Genomic DNA, 23,640 nt, shown 5'->3' with positions numbered 1-23,640 from the left:
TCAACACTGTGAAGACCTGCTCTGCCTCTCTATTCCTCTCTTCTGGGGCTGGCTTCATTTCACCTCTGTGTCCCAGTTCATGTCATAAGGATGTATCTGACCAAATTCTGTGGCCAAAGGCAGAAACTACCATCAGTTAGGTTTGGGTCAAGAGCTCACATATGTGGGCAAAGAATGTTGACTGCTATACAGTCAGGCTCTTGGAAGTTTTCTCAAGACAGGAAGAGGAGGTGCTCTTCTCAGAAGGATACCAAGATGTTCTATGGAGTGAGAAGTACGTCAAGAGCAAAGTAACAACACACACAGGATTGCATGGAAAACGGTGGTTAGTGTGTGATATTCCCTTTTTCCATATTTAAAAATAAAATGAAATTAAAAAAACATAAGAACATCTTTTCAATCCATGATGACATATTTGAGAGGATCTCAAAAGAAGCTTATTATGAAAAAAAATAACATGGACTACATTAAGAAATTCTACATTAAGAAGGATACTATAGGAAAACAGAAAACACAAAGCTACAGGCTGAGAAGATGCACACAAACTATAGATTCAAGAAAAAATTGCTATTGGAGATATAAAGAAGTGTAAACCCACAAAGAAAATACAGAGCACAGGATACAACCCTCAGCCAAAGATTACTTCTTTCTCTTTTATTTTCACTTCTGTTTTTTACATTCACTCTCTTTACCCTGGGTTAGTATGAGAGGTTGAAGTGGTGACATGGTATAATGGGGAGATTAAGTTTGTTTGTTTCTTTTTTTTTTTTTTTTGTGGAGCTGGTGATTGAACCCAGGACCTTGTGCATGCTAGACAAGCACTCTACCAACTGAGCTACATCTCCAGCCTCCCTCAGCATGGTTACTTTTTTATTTTGTTTTCTGTACTGGGGATTGAACTCAGGGGCACTTCACCACTGTACCTTACATCCTCAGCCTTTTTTTTTTTTTTTTTTTTTTTTGAGACACTTCTCATTGCCAAGGCTGGCCTGGAAGTTTCAATTCTCCTGCCTCACCCTCCTGGGGTGTTGGGATTTATAGGAATGAGCTACTGTGCACAGCAACTGTGATAATTTTAAAAGGATGACATATAATTTCTTGTTCCAAGAAGGGAAGAGCTGACCCTACTCTTTTACAAAGTAAAAGATGTAGATTTTTGTGAAAATTTCTATGTGACAGATTGCTAAACTGCACAACAGAATTTGGATTTAAAACTTTAAGTTAACTTGACTATATTAGAGATATTGATGGGTTTGGCCAAAAATGAAAATGGTTGCTAATACATTTGGATGACCACACAGAGAAATGCACATTCTCATAAATGTTGTGGGAATGGAAATTGGTGTAGACTTTCAGGAAATACATCTGGAAATAGGAAATGCTTCATATATGAGTGTGGCTGGGCGACAGAACCCAGGGATTTAATCAAACAGCAACCTAAGTGCTGCTGTGAAAGTGTTGTGTACAGCTGACTTTAAGTAAAGGAGATTTAGATAAAGGACATTCTTGATATGTGGGTAAAGCTCACACAATCAGTTAAAAGCCTTAAAACAAAAACAGGTTTCCTGAAAACAGAAATTTTGCCTCAAGACTGCAGCATCAACTTTTGCCTCAGTTTCCAGCCTGCTGCCCTCTCTGGAGAACTCTGATACAGTAAGCAAAGCCTCACACTTACTAGGCATTCCTGTAATTCAGAAAATCTTCTTTGAATGTATCTAAAGGAAACAAATGAACAAATATATCCAAAGTAGTAAAAGATATATGTGCTGTGTATTTACTGCAGTGTCACAGGTAAGGAAAAAACCAGAAAACCAACAGAAAGCCTGGTTAAAATACAATATGGTATGACTGCACAGTATAATACAATGAGCTGTTAAAAGACATGTGACAGGGCTGTGGGTATAGCTCCGTTGGTAGAGTGCTTGCCTTGCATGCACAAGGATCTGGGTTCAATCCCTAGCACCACAAATACATAAATAAATAAATGGATAAATAAATAAATAAAACATGTGACAGATATAGATGTTTCCTAACAGAACTATTACTAAGGTACATTATAACACATAAAGATCATGTTAAAAACAAAAATGTAGAGTGTGCTTTTATGGGTAAACATACACACAGAATTATGCATATTAAATATTTACATCGATTATTATTGGGTGGTGTAATTTTTTAAAAAATTGTTAATCCCATTTAAAAATGTTTAGATTCTTTTTTTTAAAATCCCAGTGTTCTTTGAAATTTTTTCAAAAATTTTGTATGGCTTTTGTGCGTGTGTGTGTATATGTGTGTGTGTGTGAAAAATAGAACAAAGTTACCACCATTGTGCAAATAAAAGCAACATTAAATTCTATTGGAAAAGAAGGAGGCCAATGTCTGTGCACTTGTGGTTCTTGCTACACTTGAGTTTTCCTTTTCTTCCTCTTCATTCATCTTACATACTGTCAATGGACATACTCTTTTTGCAGTTTAGATCTGAATGTGCCCCCAAAGCTCCTGTGTGGAAGGCTTGGCCCCCAATGCGGCAATGTTCAGAGGTAGGGCCTTTGGGAGACGATTGGATCATGAGGGCTCTGACCTCATCAGTAGATCAATCCATTTATGGATTCATGGCCTACTGCGCTACTAGGAGGAGGTGGGAACTCTAGGAGATGGGGCCTTCATGGAGGAACTAGGTCCTCGGGGGAGGGACCTCAGGGTGTATTTTGACTCTAGCCCCTTCCTCTCTCTCTCTGGCTGTCATGAGGTGAGCAGCTCTGGTTCACCAAGTGCTCCTCGTCATAATATTTTGCTTCATCAGAGGACCAGAAGCAATAGTTAAGTGACCATGGACTAAATTCTTTGAAACCATGAGCCAGAATTAATCCTGTCTTCTTTCAAGTTATTTTTCTCAGGTATTTTGTCACAGTGACAAAAAGCTGACTAACACAACTGCTGCTTACCTCTAAGGTGGTAAGTAGGTAAGAATAGTAGTAAACTTCTATTATTGATTCTAAAATGAAGCCCATTCTCTTATTTAAAAACACTAAGTTAAACCTGAGTCGCACTATTCTTTCATATCTATTTAACAGAGTATTACTTTACAAATATTATGAAGTGTTTCAAATACAAAGAATAGTACTCACCACCCAGTTTTGTTGAATGATACATATACACATGTAAGATACATATATCATATATATGCATCATATACATATTCAAGATTATAGATACGCTTTTAAAAAAGGACACATAAAAATTTGATACCTACATGTGCCCACCCAAATATACTTCCTTCCCTCTTTCCACAGAAGTAACAATCATACTGACTTTATTTATTATTTCTATAAATGTTTAAAACTTTTATTATATATAGATGAATTGTTACATAAAATGCTTTTCACATCTTTTAAAGCTTTATATGAACAGATTGTACATATTTTTTCTGCAACTTATTCCTGCAAAGCTCCACATGTTTGTGACATTCAACCTCCTTGAAATATATCCATATGTCTCCAATATCCCAGTTCTAAAATTGCCATGCTTTATCCTATATCTTGTTGATGGCCTCCTTGTGTGGGTCTTATTTCTGGCATGCATGAATCTGCCACAGGACTGCAATGACAAGTTTCCCCCACTAGCTACAGCATATCCTCATCTCTACTGGATATTGCTTTCAAACTTAGACATACATTTGTGGTGTATGAGATCTTTGGGTGTACCACATTTACCAATATGGCATTTAGAATTCTTTTATTTCATGTACCCATTTGATAGGTAGGAATGGTTTACTGCTGTTATATGAGTTTACAATTTCCATAACTAATAAGGCTGAGAATTTCCTTTTATGATTTGAAATTTTCTTTTCTGTGACTTTCCTGATCATTTTGCTCATTTAAAAATATATAGTCTTGTCTACCATTTTTCATAATCAATTTTGCTAGAGTTTTATTCATTTTTTTAGTGCTTTCAAAGAACATCTTTGCTCTTTATTAACCCTTTATTAATCTTCATTTTGAAGAGTTACCTCTGACTTGATAGGTTTTTAAAAATTCACCTAGTTGCAAGTTTTTTGTATTTCTTCATTTTAAATATATCCATGTAAATTCATTTTAAGTTCATATTAACATTATTTCACAAGTCATGTGCAGCATTTTATTAGTTCAGTTCTAAATATTTCTCATGTTCATCATTTATTATATGTAAGCTATTTAAAAGTATGATTTTAGGTTTAAATTTGTGTTTATGTATTTGTCATGCGGTTTGAATTCTCTTGGGATCACAGTGATGCTGATTCTTGTATTTGTTGTGACCTGTTCCACTGCCTAGTACCTAGACTTAGAAAATTTTAAATTAATGTTCTATGTTTCTTAGAAAGATCTGGAACAGAATAATGTTGCCTACCACTTTCACTTAATATATTACTAAAAGTCTTGGCCTGAGCAATTCAATAACAGAAAGAAAAGGGGTTTAGTCAGCTTTTTTGTCACTGTGACCAAAAGACATGACAAGAACAACATAGAGGAGGAAAAGTTTGTGTTTGGCACATGGTTTCCAAGGTCTCAGTCCATAGATGGCTGATTACATTGCTCTGGGCTGGAGGTGAGGCAGAATATCAAGACTGAAGGATGTGGAAGAGAAAAGCAGCTCAGTACATGGCAATCAGGAAGCCAAGAGTTCCATTCATCAGGGACAAAACATAGCCCCAGAGGCAGGCCCCCTGTGACATACCTCCTCTAGCCACACCCTCCCTGTCTACAGTTACCACCCAGTTAATCCCTGTGAGTGGATTAACCCACCAATTAGGTTATAGCTCTCAATTCGAATCATTTCACTTCTGAATAGTCTTCATTGTTTCACACATGAACTTTTGGGGGGATAACTCATATCTAAATCATAATACAAATGGGAAATGAAGGAGTTAAATTATTCCTGCTTATTGATGACATATTATATGCAGAAAACCCCAAGCAGCCTACCAAAACACAGTTAAAACTAATAAAATAATTTATTAACCTATAGGATACAAAATCAACATACAAAAAATCAGTACAATTTCTATATGCTACTAATGACCTTGCTGAACATAAAATTAAGAAAATAATCTTGCTTACAATAGTTACACTGCTTTTCTAACTGCATTACCTTGCTGTTGTTTCCTTGTTTTTGACTCAGTCTTTCATATATACACATATGTGTGTGTATGTGTGTGTATAAATAAACTGGCTTCTCCAGTTGAGTTTTGGGGCTGTCAAAGGATTAGTGGTTTTATTCTTGAATGAGAAAGTACTAAGAAGCAATAATGGGCAAGAAAATGAGTAAAAACAGGGCAAATATAAATAAATATTGATGATAAATAAGATACATTTTAACAACTCAACTTTATTCTTAAATGCACGTGTTTGCACTTGCCATAAGTGACATTTCATTTCCAATGTAAAAACAGTACAAATATACGGGAAACAATATACAAGGGGCCAAATTTGTTCCCTTATTGAAGCAGTTGCTCTTGGGCTCCACTATGTGAGGTATGATTGTGACAGCCAAACGTAGGAATAACCCTTTCAAGATGCAGACACCAATGATATTACTGCTCTCAGAAAAAGGAACCAAAATACTATGGAAATTTAGGAAAGGCAAAAATAAACAAAGAACCAACAATAACATGGAAAACTTTAATTAGATAGTGAATACTCCTATTACAAAGGCATTTTTAAAAACATGCATTGTAAGTGGGCAGCTCTTTATTTATTTCACGTTACTATTTAGAGGAAAAGGGAAAATGAAATTCAAAAGAACTGAAAATTGATCAGAAAAAAATGGCAAGCAGTTTTGGAAAACAAATGGAACATAATAAAATGTGTAATTTCATTATGAATCTAATTTACATATATAAGATATATATTATATAATAGTATATTTGGGACTGGGTTATGACATTTCAGATTGACTTTCTGATAATATTGTCTCAGCATTCTACATGGTCTTTATTTATTCATCAAAAATTTACCAGTTGAGGGCTAGGGTTGTGGCTCAGGGGTAGAGCACTTGCCTAGCATGTGTGAGGCCCTGGGTTCAATCTTCAACACCACATTAAGAAAATGAAATAAAATAAAGTTATAAAAATGCATCTTTAAAAAATTATCGATTGAATAAAGGATTATTGTTAAATTTGATAGAGTTACAGGTTTCAGTTATGAGGTGAGGATTTAAAGGATATACATTTGGAAATTAGAAACTATAACATCTAGAGGAAACTAAAAACTGTGACACATAGAGGACTTAAATTTCACTAAATATTAAGGAATTAAACCAAGAATCAATCTTCATTGATTGTGACTGTGATTTTTAGCATTTAAATTGTTACTTTAAGCATTCACAGAGGAGGGATCTGACTTCCCAAGGTCCTACGGATGGACATCATTCTCTTGAGTCTAGAACACAAGTGTCCTCACTCCAGTTGGAATATAACACATTATTTTATAATTCTCATTCTGAAATTTCAAAATAGTATTTTAATATTTCTTCATTTTAAATATATCCATGTAAATTCATTTTAAGTTCATATTAACATTATTTTACAAGTATGTATAGCATTTTATTAGTTCAGTTCTAAATAATTCTCATGTTCATTATTATTAATTGTAAGCTATTTAAATAAAAAAGCCAATTACCTCTTTATTTTTTTGCAAAATTATTATTTAAGATGGCACCAAGTCTATAATTTAAAAAAAACTATCAAGGCTGTTGGAGAGAAAAATTATTTGAATAGTAAATGTATCAACGCATTTTTCCTTTATCGTTTCTCTTCTGTGAAGTATATATTCAATACATTTTAAAATAAAACTATTCTATAAATTTTAAATATTTTTAGAAATGCCAATTGTATATTTTCTGAATCCTCACCCACATGAGGATATCATATCCTTCCAGTCTTTATTCATGAAAAACTTCTTAGATAAAAAATAAATTCTTTGGTCACATAATATGACATACACATACACACACACAAGGGCATTTAGATTCTATTGAGCATGTTCGTGAGTGGTTCAATTGTTTTGTTTCAGAAATTGCATCCATCACAATTATTAAACTTATGATGAAAAGTTTAGGAATACCTGTAAATTGTATGAAATTATTTTGAGGGACAGATTAGCAACAGCTCAAAGACTAATGTTCTTTTAATTGGACATATTTGATCTTTTTCCTTAATGTTTCTTAGACATCTGAGAATGAGTCCTCTGTTGTTTACTAATCAGATTGTTAAACTACTGAGCTTAGTTTCATGTGCAGCCTTTCTATAGTTCTCTGTGTTCTTATGGGTACTTTTCCTCTTTTTCACTTGTTTAGTCATTTGTGCATTTATTCATTCAATAAGTACTCACTGTGCATCTACAGAGAACTTTTTTTTTTTTGGCTTTGAGGTCTCATCAATGCTGAGACAGAACAAGAAAGTTAATTTCACAAATTGAGAATGAATTGAAATGAATCACAAATAAAGAGAGAATTTCAAGTAGCAAATTGTTTTGCAGAAAATAAACCAGAGTAAAGGGGACAGATGCTGACAGGCTACAAATGAGCTGAGGACTGTGGACTCTCCATGTCTCTGTCTTCTGTCTCTTTGCCTTATTTGGCTCTCTCCTCTCTCTTTACACTACTCTATGGGCTGCTTCTTTTTATGTCCTTATTGGTAAACTAAAAATATAGTGTTGAAGATGTTTGCTTGGATGAATATGTAAAAGAATGAGAAACTACGGCAGAGGAAAATGTGACAAATACATCTATGTGTAGTTTTAGACATTACATTTGTCTAACAGATATTGCAATAAAATTATAAAAATCCTTATTCCTTTAAAAACAAAAAAGCTGATGACTCTCTAAAGTTATTCATATCAATTACTGATATCTTTATGCTGTCATGTGTTAAAGAATCCAGACTTGATATATATAAACTCCTAAAATGCAAAAATTTATTTCCCACTTGAGATGTAGACTTAAAAATAAGCTGTCAAGGGCCGGGGATGTGGCTCAGGCGGTAGCGCGCTTGCCTGACATGCGTGCGGCCCGGGTTCGATCCTCAGCACCACATACTAACAAAGATGTTGTGTCCGCCGAGAACTAAACAATAAAACATTAAAAATTCTCTCTCTCTCTCTCTCCTCTCTTACTCTCTCTTTAAAAAATAAATAAATAAGCTGTCAAATATATGTGATGTAAGATGCTTAATGATGCCTTTTTCTTTATATAGCTTTAACTGGAAATTCAGCTGAAGTTTTTATGCTTTATGCTAAACATTATATGTCCTGCTAACTTTGAGTAATAGCATTATATTTTAACATGATGAATATACAAAATTTTCAAATATCAAGTTACAAAGTATTTAAAGGAGCTAAAACATAAAAAAAAAAAAAATTCCAGGTCTAGAGGAATCCCCTCATGGCGATTTAAATGATTAAAACACTGTTAGTACTCCTTTTAATATCTTGTTTATTCTAATATCTCAAAAATTATAGAACAGACCCAGAATCTGTCAAAGGTAATTGGGCTGAGTCATACATAGGAGGAGTACAGATGGAAGAGTAACAAAATACCAACGACCAACAAAGCTGTCAGCAATAATTAGGAAATGTGACCCGTGAAACAACTAAAAAAGTGCAGTTTGGCTTTTGGTATACACTGGTTCCAGAGCAACTGATCATTAATACTACCCTTTGACTCACTGATTTCTGACTTTCTTTCCATAAAATGATGCCACATTCCTTACTTCTTTGGATTCTGCTAGCACCCCAAGAAAATTCTCATTTGTTACCCTTTTCTTTTACAGGGTCATGCTAAATCACATTCCCAAGGCTAATTATACAAGTGGACCCATAATGCAAATTCAGGAGAATCCTTTTGAATGATGACATCTTGTAGTAACTGCTAGTTAACAGCTATACCCAGGGTGACCTGGAGAATCAGGACTCTGAAAGAACTGTCAGAGTCTGTGGGCACTAACATTTAAAATATGCTGTTGAAAGATGAGCTGCAGGCCCCTGCTCCCTGTGCTCCCATCTGAGGCAGCCTTGTAGCCTCCATTCTGCCCCGTCACCACATGCCAGGGAATTACACAGAAACAGGTGGTCTGACCCATTCCCATCTCATATTTGTTTTCACTTACAATCTTCCTTGTGTATTACTGAACAAAGCTTGTATAATTTACTATATTGAAATTGAAAATCCCTTCAACAGAAGTGCAGCAATGATAAACATTCAATATCCTTAACCCAATCCATTCTTAATAACATCATAAGGAATGGGCTTTTTGAGAATTGGGGGCTATGAATAGACTTTAATCTCAGTACAGCATTAAGTTGGGCTTCAGCATCACTACTTTTGGTAGGGCAACTTAAGATGAGGGGGGCCCACGAGGGATCAACATCCGGTATAGGAAACCTCCCATTTTGTTCTCAGTTGTCAACCTGCTCAACACCACATCCACACGTGCGAGGGCTAACTATGAGATTTTAGAGACCACAGCATTCATGTTTGTATGTTATAGTGCTTCTGTTGGGATCATGGTAACAGCTGGCAGCTTAGCAACTGCCACCATCTAATTTCAGTACAGATTAAGGTTTTAGAAATCCTGCACTGGAAATGTTCTTGGCAGAGGCCAAAGGTGCTGTTAGAGATTTTTTTTTTTAAATCTCAGAGCTTAATTTAATCAAATTAAATTGATTAAAATGAACATATATTCAAGATCTTGCTAGATTTGAGGGGAATGTATATTTATCATTAACTGTCTTGACCAAGTGGCATAAAAAAAGATTTAGCAATCCTTACACAAATTAAATAAAGGTATTTTTTTAAAAAAACAATGTTCAGATGATTTGCATTTATTTTATTTAATACATATTTAGCTAGTTTCTACTCATATGCCAGACAGTACTCTTACAGACTAAAAGAAAGATAAAGTCCTTATATTCGTGGAGGATATTCTGAAGAAAGGATAAAGAGATTTTTTTAAAAAGTATAACTAAAAAGACAATTCTAATATGAGATAAATGTTCTGGGAAATATAATACAGGTCAGTGTGACAGGGAAGGAATTGGAAGGTATTTTATCTAAAACATAGGCTATACCCACGGATAATGTACCATAATGAATCCAGCTTATATACATAACTATAATGCACTAATTGAAATAATAATAATAATAACAACAATAACAACAACAACAAAAACAGGGACATCAGTGGAGTAGAGCAAGCAGATCTAGCGGAGGCAGGAAGGGAGAGAAAATGAAATGTACTTGGGAATGAGGAATGAGATTGATCAAATAATGTGCATATTAGGCAAATACTTTCTCAACAGGACCTCTAAAGCTCAGGAAATAATGCCAAGAATTAATAAATGAGACAGCATCAAATTAAAAGCTTCTGTACAACAAAGGAAAAAATTAGGAATATGAAGAAAGAATCCACAGAATGGGAGAAAATCTTTGCTTCTGACAGAAGATTAATATGCAGAGTATAGAAAGAGATCAAAAACACCCCCAAATCAAATAACCCAATTAATAAATGGGCAAATGAATTCAACAGACACTTCTCAAAAGAATGCAACAAACAGATTTAAAAAATGCTCAACATCGTTAATAATTAGGGAAATGCAAATCAAAATGGTACTGAGACTTTGTCTCATACCAGTCAAATGATAGCCATCAAGAATATAAATAATAATGAATGCTGGAGAAGATGTGGAGAAAAAGGAACACTTTCATACTGTTGGTGAGACTTTAAATTAGTATCACTGCTATGAAAATCAGTATAGAGGTTCCTCAAAAGACTAGGCATAGAACCACTGTATGACACAACTATAACACTTCTCAGTGTTTACTCTGAAGAATTAAAGGCATCTCACTACAGGGATACATGCATACCCATGTTTACAGGAGCACAATTTATAAGATCCAAACTGTGGAAACAGCCTAGGTGTTCATCAGTGGATGAACAGAAAAATAAAATTATGGCATTTGCAGGAAAATGGATGGAATTAGAGACTATCATGTTACGTGATATAAGTCAAACTCAGAAAGTTAAGGGTCCTTAAATACCTTAAGTTAAGGTATTTTCTCTCATATGTGGAAGCTAGATAGGAAAAAGGGAAAAAAAAGGTGGGGTGTATCTCCTAAAAATCAAAGAAAGATCACCATAGCCAAGGGACAAAAGGGCGGTAGGAATGGGGGGAGGAGAAATGCTGGGGTGTGTTACTGGTGAAATTATATTGCTATATTTTGTGCATGTGTGAATATGTAACAATAAATCCCATTAATATGTACAACTATAATACACCAATAAAATGTGGGAAATAATTATGTGCATGTATGAATATGGCATAACGAATCACATTATTAGGTATAATTATAATCTATCACTAGATAAAATAAATTGGGTGAATGGGAAAGGCACATATAAAAAGTTAACATTTGAACTGATATCAGAATGGGAAGGCAGAATGAGCCAGTCATGGGGAAAAAGTCAGTATAAATTTCTAAATATAAGTTTAGGGAGAGTCAAACAATTTGGGTGGAAAGTACGGGGACTTAACTCAAAGGCTTGTTTGCACAGAAATGACACAAACCCCACATTATATATGTATTTGCTGTACCTCTGTAGGGTAGGCTGGTAACTTGAAGATGTTCAACTCCTATCTTTGACACTGCAATTAATCTGGGGAAAAAACTTTAGAAGTCAAATGCTGCTCACTGACATGGAAGCTTGGGGCCAGAATATAGTGTCTTAAGGTTATGGTTATGGGTTATTGTAAGTGCATATAGGAAGTCACTGGGAAGATTTAGGTGGTCAATTGCCATAATTTGAGTAATGATTCAACAAGATTATTCTGGCAACATCAAAAAGAGATTGTAAGGAGAGCAGTAGAAGAGGAAGCAGAGAGAACAGCTAAGAAGCCACTTGTAGGGTCCATGTGAAGACGATGGCAGTTTTAGCTAATGGTGGCAGAGAAGAGGAAGATGAATAGGAACACTATTTTGGCTATAGAATAAATTATATTTTTGGATTCATATGAGGGTAAGAAAAAGAGAGGGTTCAAAGACAACATGTGGGTTTTAGTTTAAGTATAGTCAAGTATAAATCAGCTATATGTTTCATACCAGGAGACAGGAATACTCTATGTGGAAACGGTAATAAAGATGTCCACACATATGAATGCATGCATATTCATAATGGTACATATACACACTCACACAGCATTTTAAAATGGAGTCTTGTAAAACAATTTTCAAAAATAAGTAAGTCCAGAAATATTGAATTCTGACTTTACAATATTATACAATTTTCACTCACAGGTACTCTGCTTGTTCATGTGGATGTGAGATATACAAACAAGAGGGATCAGACACTGCCCTAGGAGCTAATCATGAAAATATCAATGAACAATTTTTAAGATACACAGGGAATATGTAAAAGAGAGAAACTGCATATTGCTATCACTGCATGGTCCATATGAGATTGTCCTTCACCATTTCTAGCCCTTTTCTCATTCCACCTTGCCTGACCCCTTCTACAGTTTTTGCTTTTGAGACAGGAAAATGCCCATTTACTGTTTTAGAGTAATTTTAAGAGTAAGTGTAAGTGTATTGTGTGTTGATATCCAAGGGTCAGTCACATAAATTAATATGACCATCATCATCATGATTTTTTTTTTTTGCTAGGGAAAACCCAATTATTACAAAGCAAAAGTTATCTTAAAAATGAAACCTAAATTTAAAAGTTATTCTCTTCTGACATTTTGTTCCAAATTAACCCCACAACCAAGATAATTTTCAATTTTCTTTTCTATTTAAGATGAGCATTTTGAAAGATAAAAGAACATACAATGAAACAAAATTACTAATAAAGATGACTTAACTGTAAAAAAAAACAGCAGCCAAAGTTTTGGTCAATATTCAAATATTCATGAGTCATCAAAATATTCATACTCTGCCTTAAAGTATCTGTGCCCTCTAACTTAGTGATTTCTTTACTATAGGAGTACTTCCACATATATACAAAGATGAATATTTAGTAATTGTACATATAATGATGATAGCACTGTGGACAAAAAGAGAAATAAATGTCTAAAGAAGGGCAATTATTACAAAGATTATATAAATCTATATTATAAAATATAATCATTCACTTGATGTTCACAAGGTGGATTTTTATATGTTGACATGGCAACTTCACTCCAATATGTTTTTAAAGGGGAGCAAAGCAATTCACAGAGCAGAAGTACATGGAATGATTCTGTTACGAATATCTGTGTGTTTGCATCTATACACACACACACACACACACACAGTTGTGCACACACAATACAAGTGTCGAAGGCCACACTATTAACCATGGTTAATTAGTTACTTTTCAGAATGAGAAAAGGATAAGATGGCAGTCCTAGGGTGCTGATGGCCTTTCCAGTTTCTACCTATATGGTTCAGTTTTATCCTACACTAAGCATGTCCAATTTAAAGCACACAGCTAGACAACCACCATCCTATGACTCTCTCCATCTGACAGCAGTTCATTTGCTCACTTCACATTATCTGACTACCAGAAACAAACATCAGCTGATGTCCTAGACTAAACCTAGACCACATAACTGAACTTCACCATCTGTACTTAGTAGCACTATTTTCAAATATGTGAGAGGCATCTCCTGCAGCTGATGCCCGGGTGTGTTGACTCTTTTAGAAATCAATAGTCTGGGGCATCCACTTCTTTGTGTTTAAAGTACTTTTTGACGGCATCTTCTTAACAGTGCTTCTCATATGTGTGCAGCATGTCCTGATCACTCAGTGGCATGGTTGACTGTTTACATCCTGCGCCAATTCAGCTGATACGTAATTAACATTATGTCTTGAGAGCCTGCTGTTGTTTGCAGCAACTTCAAGTCCTTATTCTGACACATCAACAACAAGCAGTGAACACTTGATACAGGGCCAAGACAACATCGATGTTGCCTTCAGTTTCCAGTGATGTCACACAGAAAGTGGCCTTCACAAACACAGGGCTGTTTCCACTAGCACTCCTGATTCTTTACTGTAGGAATGCTGTTTTGCACCTCACAATACTAATGATCCACAGTGATTATTATATATATATCTGTTTGTCATCAGATCAGTTGTAGTTGTATACATTAATTTAATTGTGGCTATATGGCAGAAGAAATAAGACTCTCTACAGTCTCACAGAACTGAATTTGCTTGAATCCCAAACTAAACTAACCTGTGTAAATGACGTAATCCCTCTGCATACTGGTTTTCTTTACTGTACAATGAGGGTAATTATAATGCCAAATCAACCCTTGGATTTAATCTGAGAGGTAAATAAGATAATGCATTAAAAGTGCTTTAAATAAGTACCTGCCACAAAGTAATTGCCTACTAAATATCAGATTTAATATAAAAATTATATTCATATGTGTTTCAGGAATTTTAAAATTGATTATAGAATATGCAATATGGGGCATATGGTTATTTGAATAAGTGTTAATAGAATATAGAAGAAATAATTCCACTTGGTTAAATATTAGAGTTTTAAAGCTGTTAAATGTTTTATTATAATGAACTACTATATAGTATAGTATCATAAGTATTTTACAGTAAAGATATTTTCTAAATATAATATAAAAGCATTGGACAAGAATAAGAAAAATGAATAAGAAATATATAAATTTAATTTTAATAAGATTTCAAGTATATATATCAAAATTGCTTTCTTTCAGTTTGGCTTGAATCAAAATTTACCTTTGTTTAAAAAAAATGCAGCCTCTTAGAAAACTTCAGAATCCACTTATTTATCAGGGTCAGAATCTAAACAGGAACTCCAACTCATCTTACTAAGAAGCTAAACAAACACCCAAATTAATGAGTAATCTATTTTCCCATTTTCTTGACTCTGATTTAAATCGACATTTTTGCTTCCGATTTTACTGTTTATTTGAAAGCCTTTGATAAGTCTTTTCAGCTCAGTGGCTCCTCGAGTGTTCACTTTGAACAATGACTTTGCAGCTGGCCAAACCTGACTCTCAATCAATTTTTATGAGCACAAATTCTTGGGCTGATGGCTAGGTCTCCAGCTACATCACTCATGTAACACACACTCACGAGTGGTGATGAGATTCGCATTATCACCAGAGCACCATTCTGCCCATGGCAGCAGCAGACACAGCAGGGGGATACTGTCCTCCCTACGAAAAACGACTCCTTCACCTTTCAATAATGCTGCCTGCAGGTACCCACCGACAAGCTGTGTGCAGATAGAATGAGAGCTGTCTTTAAAAATACTCATAGAAACTACCCAGTTCCTCTCAATGGGTCATTCTCACTGAATCTCCATACATATCCATCTTGATTTTGAAGCGAGTGCATTCAATTTGTCTTCCCATTACATTTGGAATTGAAAGGAAGATTCAATTGTTTAAAACTTCCAAGAGTTCTCAGACAACTGGCATGTATATTTTAATACATTCAGGAATGAGATTCTATGAGTGAGTGTGTATATATGTACATATGTGCACGTACACACATGGTATTTAAATATGACTTCAATTTTAAGTTGTTACTACAGGTAGAATAAATCCATGTGCATTATGGTTTGGGGGGGTATATTCCCTTACATTTTTATTCTGAAGCATATGCATTAACCATCTACTTTGATTTACACAAGATTTGCTTTTTAAAATGTAAAATATATACTTTAGCTATTGGGAGGACTTTTTATCTCCACAGGTAATTTTCTCCAAATACCTACCAATTAACAATCTCAAGGTATTACGATGCCTTCTTTCATTTCTAAACTGTCTAATGGGTGATAATCAAAGTGTTCATGTCTATAACTTTTGATTCCTGTGATCACATGCAAGAAAATAAGAGAAGGGGAAAAAGATGATCTCCCCTGCCCCAAACTTTCTCTGGTCAAAAGCAGAAGGAGATCATTTGACATCCTAAAACGGGTCTACAAAAGACTAACTTTTACATTAGAACAATCAGTACATTAGAAACTCTTTGGGCCTACAGTTTTTAAACCAGATCTCTAGACTAACAAGTGTTCTCTGCTCATTGATGAGCCATTGGACATTTTGGTTACTGGGTCACAGTCTCACTTCTTTCCTACATATTTCTACCAGTTAAACTCTATGCTTACTAAGAGGTAGCTTGGTTTGCTCCCAAACTGTTTAAGCTAGTAACACTAATGAAATTTTGGAATTAAATAAAATTCTACATGAAGAAGATTCATGCTTTTCAAAAACTCAACAAAGACCCATAACTGGGACAAACTTGTTGAATTTGATGTAGGTGAAACATTTTTGAGATAGGAATAAAATTAAAATCTCCAGAAAGATCTACACTCAAATTGCTTTGTAAATATATTTAAATTATTGTACCAATGTAAAGTAATGAAACCAGAAAGATCACCCAGAACTTTAAACAGGGAACCCTTGAGCTCTCTAACCATAGATTAACTCTGTGTAATCTTTTATTAGATTAGTTCTAACCACATTTTAATTGGGAATAAAATGGGTCATGTGGCTGCCATATAGGTAAATCTACTTTTGACTGAATTTTTAAACTTTCAAGAAGAAATTATGACATAATGGGACATTAATAGAGGCGATTTTATTCAACAACTGATGCATGGTGGTATTCTGGAAGATAGAAAATGTTAATTTTCCTTCCTTGGCATTTTACCATGTCAAGCTTGCCTCATGTGTTGTGGGAATAGTTGAGATTTTAGACTGTTCTAAGAATTCCAAGAGTGATTCTCTTTTCAGATATTTCCTTTGAAAATGACATCACATGAATTTATCATGAAATCAAATGACTTTTACTTGGAAAGTTATGATTTAATCTAAATTTAATTTAATATGTATGTTCTATGAGCAAAGGTTATCCATGATTTAAAAAAGCTAGCCAAACCATCTATACCAACAATCTTTAGTGAAATGAGTGGCATTGTTTGGTGAGTTTGTCAACATTCAGAACCTAGTCATCAATAATCAGCAGTCAACTTGATTTCAAAACATGCATGTGGATTAGTAACCTATATGGCATAGTTGCACAAAAATGAGTGATTTCATGAATTATTATTTATCTTTAAAATATCAGCTGTTTTCAAGGGATGCTCTGGGAATCTTGTAGATCCTAAAATCCTTTCAGAGGGTCTGTAAGGTTAAAAAGATTTTTAATAACAATATTCAGAAGTTTCTTGCCTTTTTCATATTTATTTGCTCACAAGTATACAGTAGTGCTTTCCAGAGACCACGCTCTATCCAATATTGCAACAAACTGCATGCAGAAACTGCTATGAGAATATAGCTGCATTCTCTGATGCCAGACAACAGAGGGATGTGCAAACGCACCAAATAATGCCACTCATTTCACTTAATTGCTTGGCCTGGGAAATAGTTCTTTCATTTAAGAATGTAATTTAAGTTGGCATATAATGAATTTACTACTTTTATTTTTAAAGGAATTAAGTATTTCTTAAGCTTTTTTTGAATACAGTAAATAGTGATAGATATAACTCACATAAATAAGTTTTAGAACCATGTCTTAGATTGATTATGTAACAGGAGGAAAAAATAAAAAAGACTAACCTGAACAAGGACAAAGTAACGTTTTTTCCATCTTTTCCAAACCTTCTGTCCAAGGGCATACAGATATCTGGTATGAAAAACAAACAAGAAAAAGAACATTTCACATGAATAATGTTGTGGTTCCTTGTAATCACATTTCTTCCATAGGTGTTTATCCTTGAGAGCAGCCAGCTAAAGGCTGTTTTCATTTGGAATCTGAGACAACACGCAGATACTGTGTTACAAAATGACTGAGCTTGTTCTAGGTTCTTGAAAGGAAATTGATTTATGTGGCTTATCAATTTGTCAGTCCTTACCACAAATTGAGCGAAGTAGGAGTTAGAAAGGATAATCAAAGAACCAGTTGGAATTTTATTCTTGCACATACTTCTTAGGAGAGACAAAGGCTGCAAACTGAGGACATGGTACTAAAAGCTTCAGATCTCAAATGACCAGACCTGGATAGTGCAGCCAGGGAAGGAGCTAGCTATAGAGTCAAGAACCCAGGGTGAAAGGTCACTGTCTAGCTGGGTGACCCTGAGATGTGCCTATACTGATGTGTTTCCATTTCTTCATGTATCAAACCACAGGCCTGGATCTCCTGATTTCCAACATTTGTCAGTTCTATCATCTTAGGATTTCCCTGACTTAATGGAAGTATCTCATTTCACTTTTTTTTAATATGAAATTCAGATTAATTGTAATCTTCATCATCTTCATTGGAAGATGATGTTGTATAGTTTAGTATCATTTCACCCATGGCTTTTAACTGTCAGCTGTTATGTAATGATTAATGTAGTCAATCATTTGAGACTAAATTTTGGTTCTGAATGAATATATAGAGATATGCCGAGGTATCCAGGAAGGTAAAAGAAGAGATTAAAATGTAACCCAGGGTGAGCTCATCAAGGAAATAACTATTTTAAAATTATGTCATGAAACCACATACACATCCCTCCTACAAAAGCAAAAATAGAGACTTGATTTTAAAATTAAAGAAATATGGTAAAAAAAAAAAAAAAAGAGTATCATGGGGCTGGGGTATAGCTCAGTGGGGGAGCACTTGCTGAGCATGCCTGAAATGCTGGATTACATTCCATGGGCCAAAACTAAAACAAAACAACCAACACTGTGGCTAACTCAGTTTATTTAGGGGCTTAAAGTCTTCAGACCACCTCTCACAATTTTCATGGCTGAAATTTTAGCTTCTTATTTAAATAATCATCTTTTGCCACAAGCCAAGCATACTTCTTGTCCTCTTTGAATAGAGTAAAATGGAGTGGAACGTTGGCTAATGTGTGGTGAAATGAATAGACACTCTAACTTGCTACCAGTGGGGAGGGTAACATAAGAATATTTTCCTGTAGCACAGCACCACAATAAGAATAGTCCTACTGTTTTAGTTTTTGATAAAATTAATAACATAGTGAATATCTCATTATATAATATCTAAAAAGAACAGAATGCAATACTACACCATCCTTAGTGATCTGAAATTTTTAAGAAATATAGATGCAAAATGAATATTACAAAAATAGTAATAACAGTATCTGTGAGTAACATAATTATGGTAGATTTAAGTTTGCTGTATTTTCTAACTTATCAGAATCAGGGAAAAAAAATGAGTTACTAAAAATCAAAACAGAAACAATTGGGTTGTTGCATTGCAAACATCATCTAAATTGCTCAAATCAATTACACATTTTCTTTTACCCACATAAGCTAGCTGAAGCATCTGGTGAGCTTCTTTCTGCCACTCATGTTACCCTTCATAGCATTGTTTGTGCTTTTAGATGTCATGTGAATTCATTTAATGACTGGCAGAAATATCTACTCCTCTTCTCACCTGCTTCACTGTTTCTTCTCAAGGTCCCCTTAAAACCCTTTGCATACCTTTACTCTAGCCTCTAATTTCTCTTCTCTGGTTCTAGTGATAGGTGTTTAGCTGTTCTCTTTCTTTTTCCTACATAATTTCCCTCTCTTGAAATGCACACACCTAAGTTCCTATTACGGGGTTAACAGCAATGACCTCAGGAACTAGATGCTGTGGAGATGACAGCTGTCCTCTATAAAAGCATACCAACAAGATGTGTGCCCAGTAGCTGCCCAGCAGCCACAGAGGGCTTCTGAAAGAACCTTTGCCTGTGACCACAGTCTGCTTCTCAGCTTTTTTCAAGTGTCTCACTTGGCAGACTGCTGGGTAACCAGTTCATACACAAGTGAATGTGAATAGTGACACAAACCATCAACACCACAAGCAAGTTAATGTGAGTTTATTGACAGGGAAGATCCTGCGTGAAGAATACCAGTCAGCAGCAACATCATTCAAAACCATGGATTAATAAATTTGGAATGTATGGTTTCTCTGAAGACAGAAAGCATAGGGGTTGGTGGACACATACACATTGTATTTGGGAATGTTGTATTTGTATCATAGGAACATGTTATGACAAACAGAGCAAGAAGGAATTGGGGATGAGAACCAAGGTATACATGTGGGTTCTCTAAAGCAGTTTAGGCTGTTGCATTTTAAGGAAAAATTCAGCTGAACATGTACAAAAGTGACAAAGGATCAAACATATCCAGAAACTAATTTGTTATATAAATTTTGCCAGCTCCCAATGCAAGAAAATAATAACATTTAACAAAAGATTACCTGCAAAATAATGTTATAAATATTATACAGGAAATAATATAATGTTTTTTCTTCTTAATGTTTTCATATTAGATAAAATTCTAGTGCAAAAAATGAACCTGGATGAAATACAACAGCAAAATAACCATACTAAGTAAGAATATATTAAATTTCTCTTCAACACATTTAATTTTTTCACCATAAGCATGAATTCTTGGATCAGATACCAAGTCCCATTGTCTACATGCTTTTTCATGAGTATGAAAGCAGATTCTTGGCCTAAGGGACATATTTAAAAACTAGAGAGGAAAGAAGAGGAAGAAAAAAAAGAGTTCACCAATATTGGTGAAGAGTAAAAACCCTAAAAGCAATCTAAGGATCAAATGATTAGATTGTCATTAAAAGTGATGAAAAATATTACTTATGTACAGAAAATTCTTACTAAATAAAACAAGCAGCCACACAAGCTCATATTTTATTCATGGGAAAAATCCAGAAAATTCAATGACAAGTTAAACCTATAGTCAATATCTGGCAAGCTTAAAGATGGATTTTATATCCTTCTTTATGGCTTTTTTGCCTTTTAAAAATGTGTTTACTGACTAAGTCTTTCTTCCTCTGTGTTCTGTAAGGATTATTAGCAGTTTACATAAAGTAAAATTTACCTGCTTTGGGTGTACAATTTGACAAATGTTTCAACAGTCATGTAACCATGACCAATTTCTTATGGAACATTCCTATCTCCTCCAAGTTCCCTCATCCTCTTTATGGTTAATCCCTTCCTCACAATCCCAGCTTTGGCAACTACTGATTTGATTCCTGACTTTGTTTTTCATTTCCAAAATACCATATAGTTGGAATTTTACAGTACATATATTTATTTGAATGAATTCACCTCAATGTGTTTATCCATTCACCAGCTGGTGGACATTTGAATTGTTTCCACACATCTGGATATCAAAATTGAAGCTACTATAAACATTTGTGTCTTGGTGTCAGCAAATGTTTTCATTTCTATTGGACAAGTATCCAGGAGGATTGTTGTATCATATGGAAAGTGTATGATGGATTTTACAAGAAACTGCCGAACTATTTTCTAGAGTGACTGTACCACTTTGTACTACAACTAGCAATATGAGAGGACATCTTACCTTCTTAATCAGAAAAAATTTATTATTATTTGACATTATGACTCTAAATATTTCTGATGTGACTAAGGTAAAATCTAGAGACAAGATCCTTTTCTTTTTGTCTTGAGGACAGTGGAGAGCTCTATAGGCTTTCATGGTGAAATAGGCTTCCAGCTTTCAAAGCTATCCTCACATTGTGGAATTTGGAGCAGTCTAAATTCTGTAGACAAATGGGTGTTATTATCATTTGGGAGGGTTAGAGTGAGAGTGAGTGAGGAAAAAGAGTCAAAATCATTTGAATATTTGGTAATCATTAGGTAATCAGTTTATTATATAACACCTGTAAAAATCAAAATGTATCCTCTCCTAACCCATCTTTATGCCTAGCATCACTACTGAATCACTGTTTTTTTTTTTAAATGTTCAGTGCTACATTATAAATTATTTCTTTTATGGTATCTAATAGGTTTTTGAAATTTCAGGAAAACATGCAAAAGTTACATTTAGCTTGACATTATAATTTACCAGACAATAAATGCTGTTCCTTACGCTTACTAAAAAGTGAGTTATTCTATATAGACTGTATTTATATCTATAACTAATATTTAGAGAATTTGTGCATAATAAGTTGAATTGACTTCAAACAATCATAAATATAATTTGATCTTTCTTTTATGATTTAGAAAGACCCTATAGTAATCTCAGAGTCATTATAACAAACATCAATTTTAACTGAATACTGTGGGGGAAAAAATGCAGCTGATAGGACTAAATCCACCTACCTGATATATGATGGAAATAGCACTAATTAAGCAGATCCTTTATGGCTATTTATTTGTCATTTACTTTGTGTTTCATGAAAATAGTCCAATATTTTTTAAAGCCTAGTTTTCAAATATTTTTGTCCTCCACGTTTAGGACAAATTAGTATCTTAGTGCTTTATGAAATAAAAATCTACCAGGGGCTGAAGTTATAGCTCAGCGGTAGAGTGCTTGCCTTGTACATGTAAGGCACTGTGTTTGATTCCCAGCACCACAAATAAATAATCAAAATAAAATAAAGGACCATCAATAACTAAAATAAATACTTTAAAAAAAGAATCTACCAGGTAAAGATGTGGGAGAACATCATCCAAGAAAAGTGTTTCCAGGCCTACAAGGGGACAGAACCTTGGCTGGTGGGTCTGCTTTTCCTCAACATTTTGTCATCTGCTGGGTCATTACTATATGATTGATTCATATCAAAATGTCTTTTTTAAGAATATGTAAATCAGACCTGCCAAAATATCTGCAAAGTGGGTACACACGCTTAACTGGGATTGGCGAGACAATCTATAATATCATCCAATAAAATGAACATTTATCAAGCAACATAAGAGTAACAGCTTATAATGAGTACTGTGAATTTCTCTCACCTTAAACAAAAAAGCAGATTTGTTTTTTGGTGTGGTGGGGCTTTCACCGTTATTCATTTTCCTTAACCTATAGGATTTGGTTTTAAATAAGACATTTTTCCCTCTCATCTTTTAAAAATTCTTTTGGTGAAGTTAGAAATGGATGGAAAATGAGATAACAAATAGTAGCAGTTTTTAAGATCATGACCCATTCTCTGGTACTCTATTAGAATGTTGCCCTAGGGAAAAACTCCTAACTGAAGTTAAATTTGATCCAATAATTATTTAAGAGGGGATACGAAAGAGTTTCTTGGATACAAAAGAGATTCTAATGCACAGCTTTCACAAGCACATATTTCTGATGCTCATTTGCACAAAGTATAACATGTTTTTTCCATTGAAATATTTATACTGCATCACAATACTCATGTAACTAAAGTATTTTGGATTATTTAAAAAGAATTGCTCAGATACAATGTGAAAGTGTTTACTTCCATCAATACATCCAACTTAAGTATTAAGTTGTTCCTCTGAACCAAAAATTGCCTGCTTAACTTTAAAATCTTCTCTTCTTACACAGGATTAGGTAACAAAGCAATTAGCAGCACTGACACAATGCTTGGATTTAACACAAGAGTAAAGCCTTAAAGCATTTGGTTTCATAAGTGAGTATAAACACAGAGTAATCTTCAGGTATTAATGCCTTTTATAGGGTTATTTCTAATGAAGAGCACTACTTGTTCCAGGAAATATGAATCATTGCCAGGGAACCAAGGCATAAAACCAAGGAAATATGTCTCTATGTTTCATTCGCCTAAACTATTTTTGTATTTGTAACCAGTCTAAGGTCATATTGCATCACTGAATATCAGAGATATAAGAAA

The 23,640-nt window shown here is 34.3% G+C and overlaps 1 protein-coding gene across 9 annotated transcripts in view; it reads right to left on the bottom strand.

The window, feature by feature from the left end:
• The window catches only part of Cadps2 (calcium dependent secretion activator 2), a 494,758-nt gene that overhangs the window by 155,499 nt on the left and 315,619 nt on the right, over positions 1-23,640 (bottom strand). For all 9 annotated transcript variants that reach the window (XM_078040300.1, XM_078040296.1, XM_078040298.1 and 6 more), the window contains exon 9: positions 17,619-17,685. In XM_078040300.1, the coding sequence (XP_077896426.1) occupies positions 17,619-17,685 (67 nt within the window). The remainder of the gene's footprint in view (positions 1-17,618; positions 17,686-23,640) is intronic.

Source organism: Ictidomys tridecemlineatus, chromosome 2, assembly GCF_052094955.1.
Source record: "Ictidomys tridecemlineatus isolate mIctTri1 chromosome 2, mIctTri1.hap1, whole genome shotgun sequence".
NCBI classification, from domain to species: Eukaryota; Metazoa; Chordata; class Mammalia; order Rodentia; family Sciuridae; genus Ictidomys; species Ictidomys tridecemlineatus.
Note: the sequence above shows the minus strand (reverse complement) of the source record. Positions and strands in the feature narration are given on the sequence as shown.